A 19,865-nucleotide genomic window follows, 5' to 3' on the forward strand; every position below is an offset into this window, starting at 1 on the left:
TTTGGAGAAGGTAGTGTCCCCAGTAACGTGTCCACCACACCACATCCAGGTATCAAATAAAGCAGAGTTTATTTGGCATGGACTGAAATGAACCGCAACAGGAATTTACGTCGAACAAAAAGCCTAGTTACACAAACTGGACGCGAGTGCAGTTAGAGTCTCAGTTACAATCTAATGGCTAAAACAAGGTAAAAAGTACATTTCAGAAAGTCTCCCAGTCTTGGCCTTTTCGTTCAATGGCTCGCTGAGGCGTTGTACCTTTTTAATCTTCTAAAGAGATGTCATCACAAGTACAGTCGTGTGCTTTATTTTTTTCCATCACAATGAATTTGGTTAGGAAATCCAACGAGATTAATCTACAGGCCGCTCTTCAAATCCTGCCTGTACTTCAAAGAGCACCGGGAGCCTCCTTTAAGGCTTTCAAGTTGAATACATGAACCTCGTGCATCAAATAATTAACACTTTGATATCTGTCAAAAGAGTAATGAGGGGGCGAGCAAGCTTTTCGCTTCATAAACTCCCAACCCACGCACACAGCTTTCTCAATCCTGGTTGAAACGGCACAAAACCATACAAAGAGACAGAAAAATACCAGATTAACTTAAAAACAGTCTAACAATTACAAATTACAGGAGTCAAGAGTCACCGAGACTGGCCGGGTTCAGCTAGGAAACATGCAAATCCCTTCCGCCACGCTCCGCTGAGGGTAACGAGGGAGGTTGCACATGAGGAAATAGCATCTTGCAAATCATGCAGAAAAAAATGCCACTGTCTATAAAACCAGACCGGACAAAGCATTTCAGAATATGCCATCAGAAATGCCTTAACAGCTAAAAAAAAAAGGAGGTTTGATTAAATGAGGACTGTCCCAGATTCTTTTTTATAAATTCAGCAAATCACCAGTCATTCATGTCATTCAAAGAAAAAAGCACTTTCAGTTCGTTACTTTTGCATGACGGTGTCATGGCCTGACAGTTATTTACTCCAGTTATTCCCCATAAATATTCATATTTTATCCAGATTTCTCTAGTCCTTTAGAGATCTCTAAATGTTTTCAAAGACGATGCCAAAATGATATTTGCGGTGAATGAGGTAAATTACGTGAAAGCGTTTGCTCTACAGCATCTACACCTGGTGCTTCACTTGTCTTCATTTTTGTTTTAAAGTCTTTGGAGAGGAGGAGTTACAGCATTTGAGGGTTAATCACTGTTACCTATGAAGATGTCATTTTCAGCACTAGAGAACTTGATTTCTTTAAAACACAAAAATTACATGTCCCTCTTTTAATACTGGTCCAATGATAGCTGCTGTGGATGGATTTTTAAATTTTTATCTGTACACTCACTATTTATTAAACTTTGATGCAGTTTCAGAACTGAAAAGCTTGACTTAATTATCAAGTCAATAACAAAAATGAATTTTGAATGACAATGCTAAGTGGGTAAAATGCTAAACTGCGTGCAGCTCTATGTTTTTCCACCCTGGACCTTCCGACGGAGCTAAAACTCTGGCTGTCCCCAGGAAGGGGCAGACATTCCCTAAAACTCTGGCTGTCCCCCAGGAAGGGGCAGACGTTCCCGAGTCACCACGTGGCCCCGGTTAACGCCGTCCCTGTTAAATTATGGATGGCGTAGCCTGATGCCTGGAGCAGACAAACCTGGCGCTCCTCGGGTGGCGAGTTCAGATCAAACCACTCCATCTCTCCCTTGTCACACACTTACCTTTAACCGCTTTACTAAAACCATCTTTGAAGCTTCTAAACCTGCCTTTCCTCGGGCAGCAGATCACAGAAATCCAATACACGGCAGGATTTCATTTCAAAAATCCTTAATTTGAATGTTTACGAGCTGCTTCTGTATCTACGGACTGTGTTTCCTTACAACAAAGCTGGCAGGTTAAGGTGAGGTAGTAAAACCAGACGCTATCCTGTAGTCAGTCTATATTTATATTTAATGGTACCTCAAGAATTTTAATTAATGAGGAAGACAAAAGGAACCGATGCGACTCTTTAATGGTGAAATAAAAAGAGGAAGAAAAATGCAGGTGACAAAATAGGGAAAGGTGGGGGAAAAAAAAAAAAAAGTGACCGAAAGCTTTAATATAGGATACTGGTTCTTATCATATTTATTTATACTAGGCAGCTGGGGAATTAACCATTTCACTAACCATTTCCAAAGGGCTGGCTGAGTGACATCAAGCTCAGTGACCGCTATAGGCTCCCCGCTGGAATAGTATAAATAAACTATACGTCATGGGCAGTTTGGTACATGATACTTTCATTCATTAAGGATGACAGCCGGGTACAATTTCCGTTTCACGTCACGAGGCTTATCCCTAATTTATGAAAATAAAGCATATATATTTTGTACATTTTTATATATATATAAATATATATATATATATATAAAAAATACACACTGCCGGTCAAGGTAACACGCATGCACACACACACACAGGAATATTGTCCACACCCACCCGGTAGCAACATGTCTGATATCAATATTATAGTTTGTGTACACACACCCTACATCTAGGAAATAAGAAAAATCCCTTTTATGGCAATTCTGCAGGCAGAAAAAAAATCAATACAAAATACTTTGTTGTACAAAACTGCATTTTTACAAGATCGACCAACATTGTAACATACCCCTCAATAATGCACTACATCCCTACGAGAAAAAAAAAAGAATAATCAAATCTTTATACAATTATAAAAAAAAAAAAGTAAGCTGCTCTGCAACCTTCCTTTGCTAAAAGTTAGATACATTACACCATTCTAGCAGCAGATTAATAAATAAGGATTAAATAGTCTATTGTACAAAGCCATACTGAATGGCAGATTTAAAACCGAAAAGCTTTGCAGATACTTTCACTTCCTACACAAATCTTTTTTATTAAGAATAAGACTCAGTATAAAACAGGGGAAGAGCCAGTACTATATCTACATCTACAGAAGATGAGGAAAATCCAAGGGTAGTAAAATATTTAACAGTTTATGGCACCTTTACTGCAAAACATTTTTTTTAAAGGCTCTGTTTCCCTACAACTAATGAGTAAAGGGCTATTTATCTCATAGCTTTTATTAAGCAAACTCGATATAACCAACCACACAGTGGCAAGAGACAGAACCAGCTGTTCCCAGCTGCAAAAAAAATGTATTGATTTCCACCCGAAAACAACATCATCATCATTTAAGGTGTCAAGAAAAGAAAAGAGTAAAGTCACAGTCCTGCTCCTACAGCCTTTCCTAATGCTTCTTGGTTCCTGGTGTGGCAAACGGGCTCTCCGTATTCGCCTGGGGTTACTGGTGCTTTAGTAACTATTTTCATGTCCAGCCAAGATGTAGAGGTTGCTGTGTGCGGTGGGGTTCTCCGTGGGCCTGCTCTCCAGCACCACCACCCTGCAAGGAAACACAGACAACAACCCAAAACCCTCAGCAACAAAACACCAAACTCGTGGTCCAACTACCGAGGGGGAAGAAACTTGCTGCTCACGGATTTATACCCATCGGAGGGATGTAGGTTCTCCTAAAGAATAAAATACCCAAGATCTTTAAATCAGTTACCTCATTTTCCAGCATCGCTTCTGATAAAAGCCCTGAAGTGAGATATACAAGGAACAGAGGACTCGAAGCAGCTTCTTGAACCACAATCCACCCCTCTCGACCACAGGCACACACGTGTTGCAAACCTCTTCCCAGCTGACATCCTCCACCTTGAAATAAGCACCATCCTCTGCTTCCACTGGGAAGTTCTCTCAGAGGCAGAGCCTTGCAGGGGGACACAACCCTCCTACACCCTGCGACAAGCACCAGCCACGAACCTGAACAGATCTCCTCCCTTCTAAATATTTATCAGCCAATGGGTTTGGAGGGAACGCTCAACCCCATCTCAGCCTTCGTCCTACTGGATCACGTCCCTGCAGGCTCCCCTGGAAAACCTGTCTCTCCCTGTCCTGGCATGCTGACCCCTGTCTTTGAATCATAGAATCATAGAATTGCCCAGGTTGGAAGGGACCTTTATGATCATCGAGTCCAACCATCAACCTAACTCTGACCTGGACTAATACTTATGGCATCTGCACCGCTGCGTACCTCAGCAAAAGCTGATTCTTGCACTAAAATGCCCCCTGCTCTGCTGGGAGTAACAGGGAAGGAAATTCCCTCTGCCTGTGTGCCCAGGGGGGAGAACAGAGAACAGGCAGAAGTTGTGCTGCCAGAGCTTGTGCTGTGTGTGTATTTCTGAGATCCCAGACTCCGCGGGGCCAAGGATCCTCAATTCCAACTGCGGTGACCGAACAGTGGGTCCTCCGTGACTCAGGTGGCAAAGTCTTCAGCAGTTTCTTGTGCAGGGTCCCCCAGCTCTTGAGAAGAGCCAGCACCTCGCTCTCTGTCTGGGCTGGGGATGCCAGAGCACGAGCACACAAAATCAGAGATGACTTACAGCCAGCAATGCAGAGCCAGGCTTCCCAAGGGCCAAACGAGGGAGTGGAAGCTCAGGGATAAGAACTGATTTCTCCACTTATTACCATCTACTTCTACATTTAGGGCTCTGGCCACCTGAGAAACCACAAGTACATGTGTCCGAATCCAGAGACTGGGGCAGCTTCTGCTGAAGTTTCAAACCTGCACCTCTCCCCGTTCTCCGTAGCCAAAAGGAATCGCTCAAAGTTATGGGCAATGGGTGAATTTAGACCATTGGGCGTTAAAACCTGTGTCTGATCTCCTTTGCTCTGGACCTCAAGGTCCAGAGAAGTGAAGATTATTTTTAAGTAACCAGCTGCCAAGATAATTCACCAGTTCACCAGGAAAACCCGAGCCAGGAGCTGGCTTTTCCAGAAGGGCACTGTGTCCCCTGCTCACCACAAGCCAAAGGTGGGTCCTCATCTCTCCCTGTGGCTTCTCTCCTGCCCCCGTTTGTGTTCACGTTTCTATCTCTGCAGCGCAAAGCGGAGGAGGTCACAAGGGCTCTTAGTAATCATTTTGGACACAGATGCAGCCACTAATTAAATTTTGGCTATTGCAGGCAGAAAGAGCCTTGCTGCCTCCCCCAGGACTGCCTACAGATAGATCCGTGGTGGGCTGGAAGCCAGTTCCAGCTGGAAGCTAGAAAACTGGTTGAAATAAAAGAAAAGGTTTCTATTTCTTCAAGGGGATTACCTGTCTGATCCCAGTAAGCGGAAAACTCTGGTTTCATCTGATATCTCCTGGGTAACCTGCAGGAAAATGGAGACATTTAGGTCAATTTCAGCGGCAAAATTAAATTTATTGGTCTGAGTTAAAAGGGAAAAAAAAAGAAAAAGATCAGTCTCTTCAAAAATTCAAATACAATGTAGTGCAAATTACAGGACTGAATCAGACAAACTGATGCCAAGAAAAAAAGAGTTTTAAATTTTATAAAGTACAACTTATTTTAAATTATTTTTGTATTGTAGACTGTTGTTGGTCTAGATGACTTGGTGGCACAGATGGAGCGTGTTGATCAAATCTTTGTCAGCAGAGACTGAGTAGCTTTCCCTGCATTTTCACCATGGATGCCATCAAAAAGGACAGTGATTTTTTTGAAAAAGGACAGTTTTTTAAAAAGGAAGGGAAGGGAAGGGAAGGGGTCTTTTTTTTTATTATTTTTAAAAAGGATGCTGCTAACTCAAGGTTTCCATCCAAGATTCAAAGAACCCAAATGCTGCTTCCACCAGGTCTGTGAGGAGTCTCTGACTGGTAATTCTTGGAAACAGAGCTGGCTAAAGGCACGTCTGCACTTTACCAAGAGCAAGACACGAGGGGAAGTCAGAGGAAAGCAAGCAGCGAGCTGAAGCAATGACTACATGGAACACAAGCATTATCGCTAGGAAGCAGCTAGAAGGGCCAAAAGATCAAGTGGTAAATAAGGAACAGGAAGAAATTAAACCTGGAGAGACCAGGAGATTACTTACCTCATCTGACTTAAAGCTTTTGCCCTGCATGCCGTGTTTCCAGAAGGCCAGCACACTGTCTTGAAGGCACACTGCCAAGGAGAAACACAAAATCAGACCCGAGCGTGGCTTATCTGAACCAGAGGAGCTGGGTTTCTCACCAGCAGTGAGAATGGGAAGTGTGTCGTGAGACTTGGACTCCTGGTAGAAGAACCAAACTCCAAAATCACCGTAGGAAAAGTGGATTGAAATGACTGTTTGGCTCTGAGATGCACATGGCTTTTTAAAGTGCAATTCAAACCATACCGCTCAGACCTCCCCTGTTTGCCAAGACAAGATAGGCATCTCTGGCTTTTCCTTTTCTTCCTCTCACTTCTAGTCTCTGGATCTTTGTTTTCCTAATGATCCTGGAGAAAACACCAGGAAGTGTATAAACATGCTGCCAACCCAAACACTGGGTTACTGGAAATTACACATCATTTGAGTTATTGTATTTACTTCAAAATAGACATGAGTATGAAAATGGGAGGAGTCTTCCATTCAGGGCCACAGAGTGAACACAGAAAACTACCAGCTCTGAATGATTGAATTAACAGACTCCTGAAAATAATGGATGAAGAGCCTGGTGTTCTTTAAGCAATGTCACAGAAACATATTTCACAATGTGTTTTAATTTCCTAAATCCTACTTGTTTTCCTTTACTATTCCTTCGAGTCACACTCTGTATCCGCTCAGTGTGTCCTACATACACAGAAGACAGACATCCAGCAGAATCCTAAGAGCAATGTTTGTCACAACAGCTTTAGGCTAATCTTCACCTGCTGCTCCCTGCTCCACCCTGCGACCAGAGGACACAGAGTTCTTTAATACCCTGAATTCCTAAGAGCGTAAAGAACCGCTCACATTATTCACTGTCAGCTGGAAAGTGCAAGACTTTGGGATAAATAATTCTCTCTGTGAATTCCTTCAGAGTTCAAGGGAAAGGCAACGGTCAAGTCACGTTCTGCATGTGTCAGCAGGAGACACTGTGATACAAGCACAGCAGTAAATCAAAATGTGTCAGAATTTAGGAAAGAATCACAGGCTTGATTAAAAATATCTTCCTTGAGGACGAGTCTGACATAATCTAAATAGAGATGTTGTACAAAAGAATGTGCTCTGTTTTACCAACTGCTGTTAAGACAGAAAATATCCATGTCAAGAATCTTCTGATGGGAAGATGCCTGAAGAACCCAGAAGTGCAAGTTGTACAGAACTGCTAAAAACAGCGAGTTGTGTTCTTGCTGATTTGGATTCCGGAAAGAAGTTCAGTTTTGGAGATATAGAATTATTAAACTTCATTCATTAGATATTCTGAGAGCTTATTACAGCAGAAATTCTTGCTTGACAATTACAATTCAAGTTTTCAAACTGCTGTCCTCTAGTAGTCCAACATCAACCTGTCCTCTAAGAATTTGATTCAAATACTATGGATGTGCTACCACTTCAAAGAAAGTCTTAGCTTTTTAGAAGACTAACACAAATGTATGTATTACTAAAACATTTTTTCCTCCCCAAAGGTTTTTCTCAGTGCTGTGCAAATGACCAGAAATGACTCAGTCTTTTTTTTTTCAACTAAATCATGATACATCTCACTTATAAACCAGAAACGATGGTCTCCATCCATCTGATGGAACATGTGCAGACGGGACACACTCTCTGGCAACTGCCTTATTTTCTTCACTCAGTGGAGACAGAAACAGCTCACAACATCCTGACACAGGCAATTTTTAGTCTCAGCCCCCACTGGGTGCACTAGACCAGTCGAAATTGTTAAAAACCCTTCAACACTCATCCCTCAAAGTTCTTAAGTCCTTGAGAGTCAATACAGAAGCAAATCACTTACCCACTGACTCAATGCAGAAATCAAAGCTCAGCTCGGAGGCCAATTTCTTGCTTGACTTCAATTTCCCTTGTAAATTCACAATTTTCACAAATTCTCAAGAAAAAAGAGAAAAACAAGTATTAAAACCCACTACAGATTACTGGCAGCTTTAAGTATGAAATACTGATTTCATCTCTGAGGCACAAAGAAACCTAGTATCTACAGTATTTGCCTAAAATGAGTCTGAGAGCATCCTTCTCTCAAAATAAATATAAAAAACCTTCTTAAACACTTCGTATGTTTTTAGACTCTACCGACAGCCTTCCTGCAAATAGGAAACAGGGCAGAGATGTGAATTCTACACAAAGGTTGGAAATTTATGCAAATTAAGTCATTGCAAAGTTCCCACTGAGGGGTATTAACCTCTGATGTTATAATTACTGTGTACAATGGAGTGTTAGCTATCTGTCCTGCAGCACACGCGACAGGCAAATGTCACTTTTTCCCCAGTAAAATTTGAGAATTTGATTTGCTTTTATTTGAATTCTGATCTGTAATGCTGCATTGCATTGCGTTTTGAAAAGGAACACGAATGCATGAGGAGGGAAAGTGGAATCTCAAGAGGCAAAATGAAACCCCACTGATCTGAACCGTGTCTGTCAGGAAATTCTACAACATGAATTAGTAACAAAAGGGGAAAAATTAACTTGTGGTACAATTAAAATCAACAGATCTGGCAAAACAAGGTGTAGGGAGTTGCGAAATGGAGATGTGTTACTTACTGTCCAGGCAGACTAGGACAGTGTCCCTTTCCAGCTGCGTTACGTGAATGGCATCTAACTGCTGATTGCCTTGTGGAAAAGAAAAGAAGATTATTTTATATCTCCTCATAAGACTGATCACAGCCTCCCCTCAGCCTCTCACCAACTGCTCCAGCCTCTTCAGTATGCTACGAGACTTTAGCAATCTAAAACATTTGTTGCTCTCTTCAATTTTTTAAGGCTATCCGATCCCAGAGTGTTCTGGGAGGAGTGTGGGGCCTGAGAATAAACCCATTAGTTCAAAGCTTGTATTTAATATGAAAGCTCTACTGTTTATTGGCATAAAATACATTTTATGTTGCAGTTCAGCATGGCTTCCTTCATGACAAAGCACAATAATGAACAAAAGGAATCATCAAGGGAATCTTCACTCCTAAAAAAGTATGTTCTTTTCCCATAAAACCACATCTGGAAAGATTACTGTGCTGACATTAAGCTAGATTTGATCGTTTCCCTAGTTTTTTATTAATGAAGTTCTTGGTGCAGCTGCTAAAAAGCAGTATTTAAATTTTAAAAAGCATATCCAACAAAAGCCAGCAGAGAAAAGCATCTGCAAGATATCAACTCGCTTTTGAAGACAAAACAAAAATCTTCTACTTATTAATAGGCAGCTGAAGATGACAAACCTCCCCAAGGGGCCCCGGGGCTGACAGGAATGCATTTGTGGGAGTCTTTACTCAGGAGATAAGGGGAAAGAGGAGTAAGACTGACCCCAGGAAGAAGTATGGGACCACAAATGAGAAGACAATTATAGCAAGGTCTGCGTTACTACTTAAGGACATTCATAAAATGCCAAAAAAGCCACTGAGGGGCTGGAGTGGGTCCAGAGAAGGGCAATGGAGCTGGTGAGGGGTCTGGAGCACAAGTCTTGTGAGGAGCAGCTGAGGGAGCTGGGGGTGTTCAGCCTGGAGAAGAGGAGGCTGAGGGGAGACCTTCTTGCTCTCTCCAACTCCCTGAAAGGAGGGTGTAGCCAGGGGGGGTCGGTCTCTTCTCCCAAGGAACAAGCAACAGGACAAGAGGAAACGGCCTCAAGTTGCACCAGGGGAGGTTCAGATTGGAGATTAGGAAAAATGTTTACACTGAAAGGGTTATTAATCCTTGGAATGGGCTGCCCAGGGCAGTGGTTGAGGCACCATCCCTGGAGGTATTTAAAAGTTGGGTTGACATAGTGCTTAGAGACGTGGTTTAGTGATGCGGGTTTTTTTTCATCAGAGTCAGGTTGATGGTTGGACTCAATGATCATAAAGGTCCCTTCCAACCTGGACAATTCTACCATTCTATGAAAATAAAAATGTGTCTAAAAATAAAGTCTTTTAAGAGAGATAATTTATACTGAATTTGGTGGGTCAGCACAAGAAGAACCTGGGATCAGCTTCAACACCCTTTAGGTAGAGAAACTGCATCATTTTGCCTCGCCTAAAGGGTTTCCAAATGACTTCTGAGGGAGGGATATATCCAACAGGCAATAAACCAGCTGTGAGATGGACCGAGAGTCTTACCTGCACCCTTTAGGTAGAGAAACTGCATCGTTTTGCCTCGCCTAAAGGGTTTCCAAATAACTTCTGAGGGAGGGATATATCCAACAGGCAATAAACCAGCTGTGAGATGGACCGAGAGTCTTACCTGCACCGATTTCTGTAAACCATGAAGAAGCAGAGTTCAAGTTGATTGTCTCAAACTGAACTACCTGGTTGGGTTCCGCACCCTTACTGATAGCGACGCAGACCATGGGGTACTCCTGCTCAGGGATCACCAGCATCTCAAACACATTCAAAGGGCTTGGCAACGGAAAATCAAAGTGCTGGAAAAAGACATAATAAGGCATTTGTAAGGTTTCCTTTTACCTTGGAAATAAGAAGCCTGAAATAACATGCACAGAGCATAGAAGATGTAGAAGAACTTTATCATTGCTACTATGTACTTTTTTAAGACAGTGTGAAATAAGAAGCCTAAAATAACATGCACAAAGTATAAAGGATAAAGAATATTTTTTCACTGCTACTAAGAGTGCTTTTTTAAGATAGCATGAGTGACATTATGTCCCACAGAGGTACATGCTGGTCTGTTATGGCCAGTACTGACCTTGACCCAGCACTTGACTGACTTTAGCCACAAGATTTTCTTAGTCAAAATGCATCAAGCCAGATTTCCAAGTGCTCACAATCCACAAAATGGGACTAGGCTGGGACGTACTTTCCATTATAAATTCTGGAAAGGTTATTTCCGCAACTGGATAATGATTAAGATTAAATGTTGTAAACTAAAATGAGATGCTTACCTTTATTAACATGAATTTCTGCATTGGCTCATACCACTGTAGCAGGACAATTCCAGACTGCAATGCACCACACAGGTATTTGTGTCCCGTGTATGGATTTCGTACTATATAAAATAAACATAAGGAGAAAAACCACCCTCTTTAAGTCCAGGAAATTCTATGCATACTTGAAAAAAAACAACCCTGCAGCCATCTTTACAAATCATTTAAGAAATAGCATCAGTTTCACACTGCTAACTGCCTTCTAACTTGCCAGTCAAATATCCACAGGGATTAATATTGTGCTACGTTCCAGACAAATTCAATTATACTTATAATTAATAACCACCACTGACATTCTTTGAGGCCCAGAAAAGAGGCCACATGCTGAGTGGCCAGAAAAGCTGTGACACCTTCTTCCCGGGGCTGTGTGGGAGGGGAGTGAAAGGTCCAGGTCAAGTTGTGATTGAAATAAAAAACAATTCCCAGGGGGGCAGGACAGCCTGTAACTTCTTGTGAGCTTTGACAGCTACTGCAATAACGGGAGGAAGGGTTTGGGCTTTGGTTTTTAAATGCAATAATATGATGAAGAGTTTGGGTTTTGGGTTTTTTTCAGCTCAGTTGGATACAAGACCAGCCTGACTTCAGGAATCGTTTGTAAATACACCCACTGTGGATACTTTATAGGAGCTAAAAAGGAAATCCATGTTTGCAACCAGGTACTTCTCTGAGCCAGCAATGGGCCCTTGTCACCAAGACCATGTTTGCAACCAGGTAACTTTAGACTCTGCTTAAGCATTTTTAAGAGAGTACTGGTAGAATTTCCCACAGCACCAGAGCCAGTTTTCAAAAGGACACACCTTCTGTAGAAAGCCCAAACCATTCTAAAAGGTTTCTTTGAGCCAGCAATGGGCCCTTGTGGCCCAGAAGGCCAATGGCATCCTGGGGGGCATCAGGAAGAGTGTGAGCAGCAGGTGGAGGGAGGTCACCCCCCTGCCCCACTCTCCCCTTATGAGGCTCCATCTGGAGCACTGGGACCAGTTCTGGAGTCCCCAGTTCCAGAAGGACAGGGAACTGCTGGAGAGGGGACAGCAGAGGGCTACAAAGATGGTGAGGGCCCTAGAGCATCTCTCTCATGAGGAAAGGCTGAGGGACTTGGGTCTTTTTAGTCTGGAGAAGAGAAGGCTGAGGGGGGATCTGATCAACGCCTATAAATACTTAAAGGATGGGTATCAAAAGGACAGGGCCAGTCTTTTTTCAGTGGTGCCCAGTGACAGGACAAGAGGTAACAGGCACAAACTTGAACACAGGAAGTTCCATCTAAACATGAGGAGGAACTTCTTTCCTGTGAGGGTGGCAGAGCCCTGGAAGAGGCTGCCCAGGGAGGTGGTGGAGTCTCCTTCTCTGGAGACATTCCAAACCCACCTGGACACATTCCCGTGCACCCTGCTCTGGGTGGCCCTGCTCTGGCAGGAGGTTGGACTAGATGATCTCCAGAGGTCCCTTCCAACCCCATAGCATTCTGTGAAAGTCAGTGAAGCCAATGACAGATCTGTAATTTCATAAGCTCTAACTCTTTTGTGTGCGCTTAGACCTCTAGCAATGGCTTTGCTCCTTCCCAGCCTTTTTTTTTTTCATAATTTTTATTCACTTCCAGCCTTTTCTTTGTGGAAAACCCTCTTTTCAAGTTCGCCTCACTAAAAATTGGTTCTAAATCAAATCTTGAGCCAAAGTGACAGAGCAGAAAGGGTGTTTGTGTGTGTGTGTGTGTGTGCAACAGGTCTGGGATTCTCTAACAATGAACTATCTGTAAGTTTATTAAAAAGAAATGAGTTTAAGACATGCTGTGCCCAACGACAAGGGCCAGGAAAAAAACTGCAAAGCTGAAACTCACCTATACAGCATTTGTGGCATCCTTTCGTGTCAGGGATCTTTGTCGTTAAGGCAAACTTCCTGGAATAACAATTAAATAAAAAAAAGGGATCAACAAGAGATGCCGGAGGCCCTTCATGCTACCAGTTCAAGCACAAACAGAATTTATGGCAATTTTCCCTTGTTAATAACTGGCTGTAAGTGAAAGATTTGTACCTTGGTAATATTTTGTCAGGAAACCTATGGGTTTGAATATGAGCAGCTAATCCTGTTTTTTTGGCTTGTTCAAACAAAGCTATTAAATTATGGGAGTAGAGCTGGAATGTTTTCCCTGCAAGAGAGAAAAAGCACAGTTGACATGTCGCCCACACCTCCTGCAGAGAATTGCACGTTTTGGAAAAAGATACGTATAAAAATTACCTTCTAGAGAAAGGGAGCACATGCGTCGGGTATTTCAAGTCCAAGTTATGAAGAAAAATAGAAGAAGACAACAATATTAATGCATATAGAGAAGACACAGCATTGGACTCAAAGTTCTTTTCAGTAACGCTAGAGCAGCTCTGAAAGTTAGCTTTATGTAAACATTTTTAGAAGGCTGTAATTATACAACAATTAACTGTATCATGACGTTTTCTTTATCTATAAAGCAATGGAAATGGGGTTACACAAAGCCCTGTGTAGTTAAAGGCACAGCCTCACAATTAGCCTGCAGGCCACAGTGCCTCCGTTTGCTCTCTAGAATGTCTGTCCTATTTCAGGACAATTTGAATTTATGATTATAGTTTTTTTCAAGAATCAATCTGCTGGATTAACAGCACTGCATGGCCACCTCATTTTCCTTCAAATTGAAACTGCTTTGGTTTAAGGGTGGAATTTATTTTCTGAATCTGGTTCAGGCCAGAGATGCTGCCAGGATACGATACCCTGAGAGCGATCAAACACTGCAGCTACGTTTTGATAATTCACCTCTGTTAATCCTCTCCTAATTCTATTCCAACACATTAAAATCATCCTTATTCCACCTCTCCCAGCTCAGACCAAAGCTAGTCAGGGACCCCTTTGGTCAGGGACCAAAGAAGAGGACTTTCTTTATCTTTAGATTCTCTGGGCACTTTCAGTCCAATTGCAGCCTTGGCAGAGGCAACTCTTGTTTGACAAATACCAAGTTTTACCAAACAGACTGAAAATAAATAAAATAAAAAAAAATATGGTGGGGATACTGTGGACAAGTTGCTCCGCTATTTGTAAACATCCAGTTCTATCTCAGTCTTTCACATTAAAACACTCTGGAAGCAAAGCTGCCTGTACAAACACAACAAACAACACACAGTTTTCTACTTCAGTACAATCAATAAACATTGTACTCAATTACGACTTTCAATGTTTCTCTTCATTTACAATTTAGTCAATTTTCCATCTGTTTCTACATACCTGACAGGGACATTAAGGTGTTATTGATAACATACAGCCAGGTGCACTTCCGGGGAAATAACTGAAGAAAGAAAATATTTCCATTAATAGAAACATAGAGGAATTTCCAGCTGTGGTTTTCTTTCCCTGCTCCACCTCCACCACTGTTCCTGCAGGGACCGATACTGGAGAGAGTTCCAGCTCCAACTGCAGTTTCCCCTTTAATTCATTTTCTCTGGCTGAAACAGCTTTCATTCCTTCCCTCTTCTATCCCCAGAACTTTCAAAATTCAGTTTTTCTTTATTTTTTAATTAGCAGCACAGAGCCAAAGTGGCGAGATTGGAATACCATATATAGAAAGATATAGTTTGCTCAGGAGTAACAGCCAGGGAAAGAAAGATAACGTTATTATAGAAACCTACTAAACCCCAAGAATTCGGAGGAGAGGGATAAAAAGGCATTAGTATTTTCTGAGCGACTTAATTACCCCAAAATCCTGTATTTTGTGGGATTTACCTCCCTGGCTATTTGTGTGAGGATGCTGCTTTGTAAACAGAGTGTTCACGGAAGGCTTTGGGACTTATTTTTGTTTCAGAGGAAAGAACTTACTCAAATCTCTAGACTTGAGAAGATTTTCAAGTTAAGAAGAACTTCTTGACAACCTGAAGGGACTTTTGATAAACGTGGTGGCAAATGACAGCATTCAGGAGTCTCAACAAAGGAAAGGATAAGGACAGGGATTTTGTTAAAAAAAAAAAGACAAGACTAAATTTATTGAACAGTATTTATAGGTAAGGTCCTCCTTCAAGAAAAAAGGACTTGAAGGGATTGAGCTGTTTCTAAAGGAAACTATTAAAAAAAAGACATTGACAGACTGGTCCACTGAGGGAAGGTGGAAAACACGGCAGAGGATGCTCGAATCAAGGCTCTACAAAAGAATGATTAATTTAGCTCTTGCAAATGCCCATCTAATCTAATACCTGTTTCCAACAGTCACCATAAAGTGACATAATTTCTCGTAGAAGTGGTGAAAACATGGAAAAAAATGTATAGAAAACTGCACCTAATACTCAGCCAGCCACCAAGTTCTTCAGCTCATGAACCCACTGAATCAGATATGGGCTTCATGGATTTAGGCAGCTTCAATGGATTTATCTTCTGTAAATTTGTCCAGTCTCCCCTCTGAAGTTGGGTAACTCCTAGCGTTTGCAGATCCCCACAGCAAAAAGTCCCAAAGCCAGTTATCAGCTGTTTATTTTTAATCTGACTCCCACTAGCTTCATTTAAAGGGGAATAGCACAGTTAATAGGTAGCTAATGGGGTAGAAACTTGTGCTAGAAGCAGAAAAAGAGCACATTACAAGCTATTTCAGCTGGATATACTCATGTCAGCAGGTCCCAATGAAGTTTACTTTACTTAAGAACTGGCTCAAACCCCAAGGTCTCAGTAATTATTATCTTCAAGAACTGATGGAGGACGAACCAGGACCTCAAGAAGGACAAACAACAGCACCCACGCCAAATAAAAAGGGTGGTGGGAATTCCAAAATAGTCCAACTGACTGGATATCCAGAGAGGCACAGGAACAAGCCACATATTTTTTAATTGCCAAGGGCAGGTAATGCAGAGTTCTGCAGAACAGGCTGTATTTGAACATCTGAATTTCCTCCTTTAACAGGAATAACTGCCCTGCTGAGGGCGGGGAAGCAGTAAGATGTGAAACACATGTGAAGGACCTTGTCCTGCATGTCATTTCCAAGTGGAAAATAAGAAAATATGGGGCAAAAGAAATTGCAGAAAGAAACCATACAACTGGTTGGACATAAAACCAGAGTATCTATCAACAATTTCACATCTAATAGAAGGAAAAAGCAACCTGTAGATATATAGTCTCTTCCCTGGATCTGGTTCTTTTCAGTATTTTCACTGAAAAATTAACAATGGAATAAAAGTATACTCTGAAATTGGGAGTTATTAACCTTGGGGAGACAGCAAGCACTTTGGAAGACGTGATCGCAATAGAAGTTGGAGAAACAGTTAAAAATGTGCATTTGGTGGGAAGAACTCCTGAAATGACTGAAAGCAAATAAGAAAATAAGCGGTGCAGCGGAAGCACTGTGGGAAATCCTTGGGGGTTGGAAGTGGATCAAACCTGGGCTCTGCCAACTGAGAACACGCTCACAGCAAAGGAAACTTTCATTTTGAGGTGCATGGAATGTTCCCTCTATCTACCCCTGGCATAGCTGACCTTCCAATAGGATACAAAAAAGCATGTGGAGGAGTCTAGAGAAGGCTGTTACATGAAATAATTTAGGAATTTGACTAATGGAGTACAGAGAAAATTGAGGTAAGGCAGCCAGGGGGGCTCCAACAGCCACCACTGCAATTTTTAGAAATTTATTAGAAAAGTAAGCATTTGTTCCCCATGTCTGCTGAGGCTAGAAAAAGACAAGAAACTTCATATTCAACTCTCTGGTGCACCCTCAGCTCTCTTAATTTGAAAGGATCTTCTCAATGTATTGAAATAAAAATTCACAATTCTCACCATCAAGGCCTTTATAATCTTCTCTCACTTCTGTCCACGCCAAACTACCCCCCTCCACGACCTGATGAACCGCTTCCCTTTTTCTCCTGCCCGCCTTGAGTTTTGTCCTCTAGCTCCATGCTCCCAGAGACAGAGGACTTCCTCCTCTAAGCACAGATCTCTGTGCAATGCCCTTTCTGTGAAATCATCTTTCTCTCGTTATTACTCAGAGATACACCCCCTCTGCCACCTCTGCTTTCTGTCCTCTTAAACTGAATTTAACACTTTTTATGTGTCTGAAGTGCCTTTGTGAACTGCTTAAGAAACCTACAGGTATAAACCTGATCACCAGCATCTGCCAATGCTTCCCTTCCAAGAATACTCTGCTGCTACTGACTCTAAAAAAGCAAATTTCACAAGACCACGATTGCATGAAGTGGCTTTGGAAAGGGTTAGAGAGCCCAAGAAAACAGACACAAACACATATTCATTGGTGGTAACAACGCCAGTTAAATTAAATGGCTGTAGGCTTTGGAAGCATCCAGTGGAGAAGCAATATGCCATCTAGTGGAGATTGTTTCCAAGGAGAAGAAAGATGTTTTAGTAGAGAACTCCTCTGAAAGCAGCATTACACAAGCAGCAACAAGAAATTCATGTAGGTGGGGGAACTATTAATTTTTGGACTTCCACTGACAGCTTTGATGTGAATCAGTTTATGCCCCAAAGCCTGGTACCTGATCTGTTCCCTCTAACATCAAACTTCCTTCCTTCATAATATTCCCATATCTATTCTGTGTGTTCAGTACACCAGAAATTACCTGTTCCATTGTTGCTTCATGAAGTTCATTCAAATTCAAAGTATAGATACCTTCTTCCGTGCCAAAGATAATGTACTGATCTAAAAATTCAAGAGAAATTTATTATTTCACAAGCTCATTACCACTTCGGCAACAGGCAGGTTTAAAATACAAACCAAAAATAACTTTACCTTTAGTATCTGGATGTATCCATGATGTTGCACAATTAATCTTCAAAGGACAACCATCAAAGACTTTGGAAAAACACGCTCCCATCTGTAAAACACCAAAATTGAAACCTGAAACAAGGTTACAGCATAAAGTGTTTATTTTCTGGCACTTGGCCACTTAGTACACATCTGTACACACCCCCGCTCTCCTTTTTTTCAGACAGAAACTTGCTCTAATATGCCTCGATGCAAAACATTTTCATCTTCCCCAAAAGCTACAGTGCAGTTTTCCAAACCTTTTCGTAGACTTTGTACACATTGAGTAACACAAGAGGGATCAGAATGATATGAACAATTTAAAGTACCTACTGGTACTTTAATTTGGAAGTTAATTTGGAAGAACAAAATTGGGTGTTTCTATAAATGGCATATGAAGGGAAAACAAGCATAAATGTTCAATATCACTCTCTCACATCACCAGCCCCTCTCTTTCCTAAGCAGTGTCTACCACTGGAGATCACAACTCACGGAGTCAGTGAAGTCTCCAACCCTTCATACCCTGACTGAATGGTGAAAGGAAGATTTTAAGAAAGGGAAACAAATATTGTGGATTCAGTACACAGTACTACATCTCACGGCTCTGAGATGCAGAACGTCAGCCCAGATGAGCTGGTGGTTTATTCAAGCATAAACCATCTGAGATCAGAGAGGTGTCATGACAACGGGCTTCCAATAACTCCTACTGCAAATGAGATCTCTTACCAGCACCTTCGGTGTCGGTGGCAAACCATTGATTGCTGGCTTCTGTGGAAAGAAAGAAAGATCATAAAATACCTCCCACGCACTGCTACAAGCTAACGTGCCAGTGAAATCAGAGTGAGAGTCACAATATACTTACAGGAAAATCTCTTTTCTCTTTTTTACGTGGCAGTTGAGGGATTTGTCCAGACCCTTCCGCGTTTTCTTCAATGAGTTTCAGCATGCCATCCCCATTTCCTGAAAAGAAGCCCGGGCACATTTTGTAGCTCACTTGACACAGTGAAATAAGAAAATCTTTTGTTGTCCTGTTCCCCCTTCTCCCCTGCATCCAGAAGTGAGCTCTGAAAATTCCATACACACTTCTCAGGTAGCTGAAGGACAGCTGCCCGCTCCTCTGCGTGCTGAGCTACGGTTTTAATAACGGCTTTCCACTATCCAAACAGTCCCTGGGCCAAACACAACTGAGAAAAAGCTGTGGCAAGGTCCTTGTGGATGATCCTCCCCCAACATTTGTTGTTTTTACTCTATTTCTGCAGGCAACACGGGAATGGTATTGACTGGCTGAGCATTCCTTGCTTTGGGAACCACCACGGGTCGTGGCTCCAGCACAGGTGGAGAAAGGAAAGCTGCACCTCCTGATCAGCTCGTATTAAGAAAAAATATCTACTGAAAACAGCTGGCTAGAACTGATTTCCATTTATAGGATAAAAGTCACCTTTAGGAAATGTAATTTATTTACCTAAGTCACTGTATCTAGCCGTGAGCAAGCCAGGGCTGCTGATGCTGCTGGTCATCCCGAGGGGGGAGGAATCAGCCTGAGGCCCACAAACAGGGATGCTCTGTCTCCTGTGAGCCGGTGGGGCTCTGCCCTGCGAGTCCGGGAAGTGTTTTATCGTCTGGCATTTCTCATCATCTGGGAGGTTTTCCTCAGGATAACTGTTTATTCTCGGCTGCGACAAACCAGAGGTGAAGGTTACCTGGGAAACGGCAACTTCAGACAAGTTTAATTCAAGTCAGGCTGTTTCTATGTAAAAAAAAATAAAATAATAATATCGGGCTTTGAGAAAAGACATTTGACAGCAGAATGATTTAAGAGGTATGGAAAAATCCCAGCAGCAGGCAGAATGCTGCACAGGAGGACATCCCACGCAGCACGCTCTCTTTAGAGGGGAAATACCTACAATACCTACAAAATACCTTTGTATGGGGCAGCGTATGAGGCCAAGAGCCCCCGGAGGCTGGGACCCCAGAGACTCCACGTCAGCATAAAATACGAAGCCGCACAGAGTCTGGCAGCAACTGGTATTTAACAGAATTTATAACCTGCTGAGAGCATCAGGCAGGAGCGCTGCAGAGGCTGCACGAGTGGGGTTTGCTGCCTAAAACTTTTTAAAAAGCACCATTTCTTACCTTCGGGGGTAGTGGAGGTGGCCCTGCCCGCTTCAGTGTCGATCTGCAATAAAAAGGTGCAGTTGTTGTTTT

General features: G+C 42.2%; 1 protein-coding gene across 5 annotated transcripts in view; it reads right to left on the reverse strand.

Annotated features, from left to right (window-relative positions):
- Positions 1-44: 44 nt before the first annotated feature.
- Positions 45-19,865, reverse strand: part of MAP4K5 (mitogen-activated protein kinase kinase kinase kinase 5) — a 71,588-nt gene continuing 51,767 nt past the window's right edge. For all 5 annotated transcript variants that reach the window (XM_014936804.1, XM_014936805.1, XM_014936801.1 and 2 more), the window contains 17 exons: positions 19,794-19,836; positions 19,123-19,333; positions 18,523-18,620; positions 18,387-18,428; positions 17,646-17,730; positions 17,476-17,555; positions 14,156-14,216; positions 13,145-13,147; positions 12,941-13,055; positions 12,747-12,805; positions 10,874-10,977; positions 10,219-10,396; positions 8,557-8,625; positions 7,796-7,888; positions 5,932-6,002; positions 5,159-5,214; positions 45-3,400 (listed from right to left, as the gene is read on the reverse strand). In XM_014936804.1, the coding sequence (XP_014792290.1) occupies positions 3,313-3,400; positions 5,159-5,214; positions 5,932-6,002; positions 7,796-7,888; positions 8,557-8,625; positions 10,219-10,396; positions 10,874-10,977; positions 12,747-12,805; positions 12,941-13,055; positions 13,145-13,147; positions 14,156-14,216; positions 17,476-17,555; positions 17,646-17,730; positions 18,387-18,428; positions 18,523-18,620; positions 19,123-19,333; positions 19,794-19,836 (1,456 nt within the window). In that variant the 3' untranslated portion in view covers positions 45-3,312. The remainder of the gene's footprint in view (positions 3,401-5,158; positions 5,215-5,931; positions 6,003-7,795; positions 7,889-8,556; positions 8,626-10,218; positions 10,397-10,873; positions 10,978-12,746; positions 12,806-12,940; positions 13,056-13,144; positions 13,148-14,155; positions 14,217-17,475; positions 17,556-17,645; positions 17,731-18,386; positions 18,429-18,522; positions 18,621-19,122; positions 19,334-19,793; positions 19,837-19,865) is intronic.

The sequence above is a fragment of the Calidris pugnax genome, unplaced genomic scaffold (assembly GCF_001431845.1).
Source record: "Calidris pugnax isolate Ruff unplaced genomic scaffold, ASM143184v1 scaffold10, whole genome shotgun sequence".
NCBI classification, from domain to species: domain Eukaryota; kingdom Metazoa; phylum Chordata; class Aves; order Charadriiformes; family Scolopacidae; genus Calidris; species Calidris pugnax.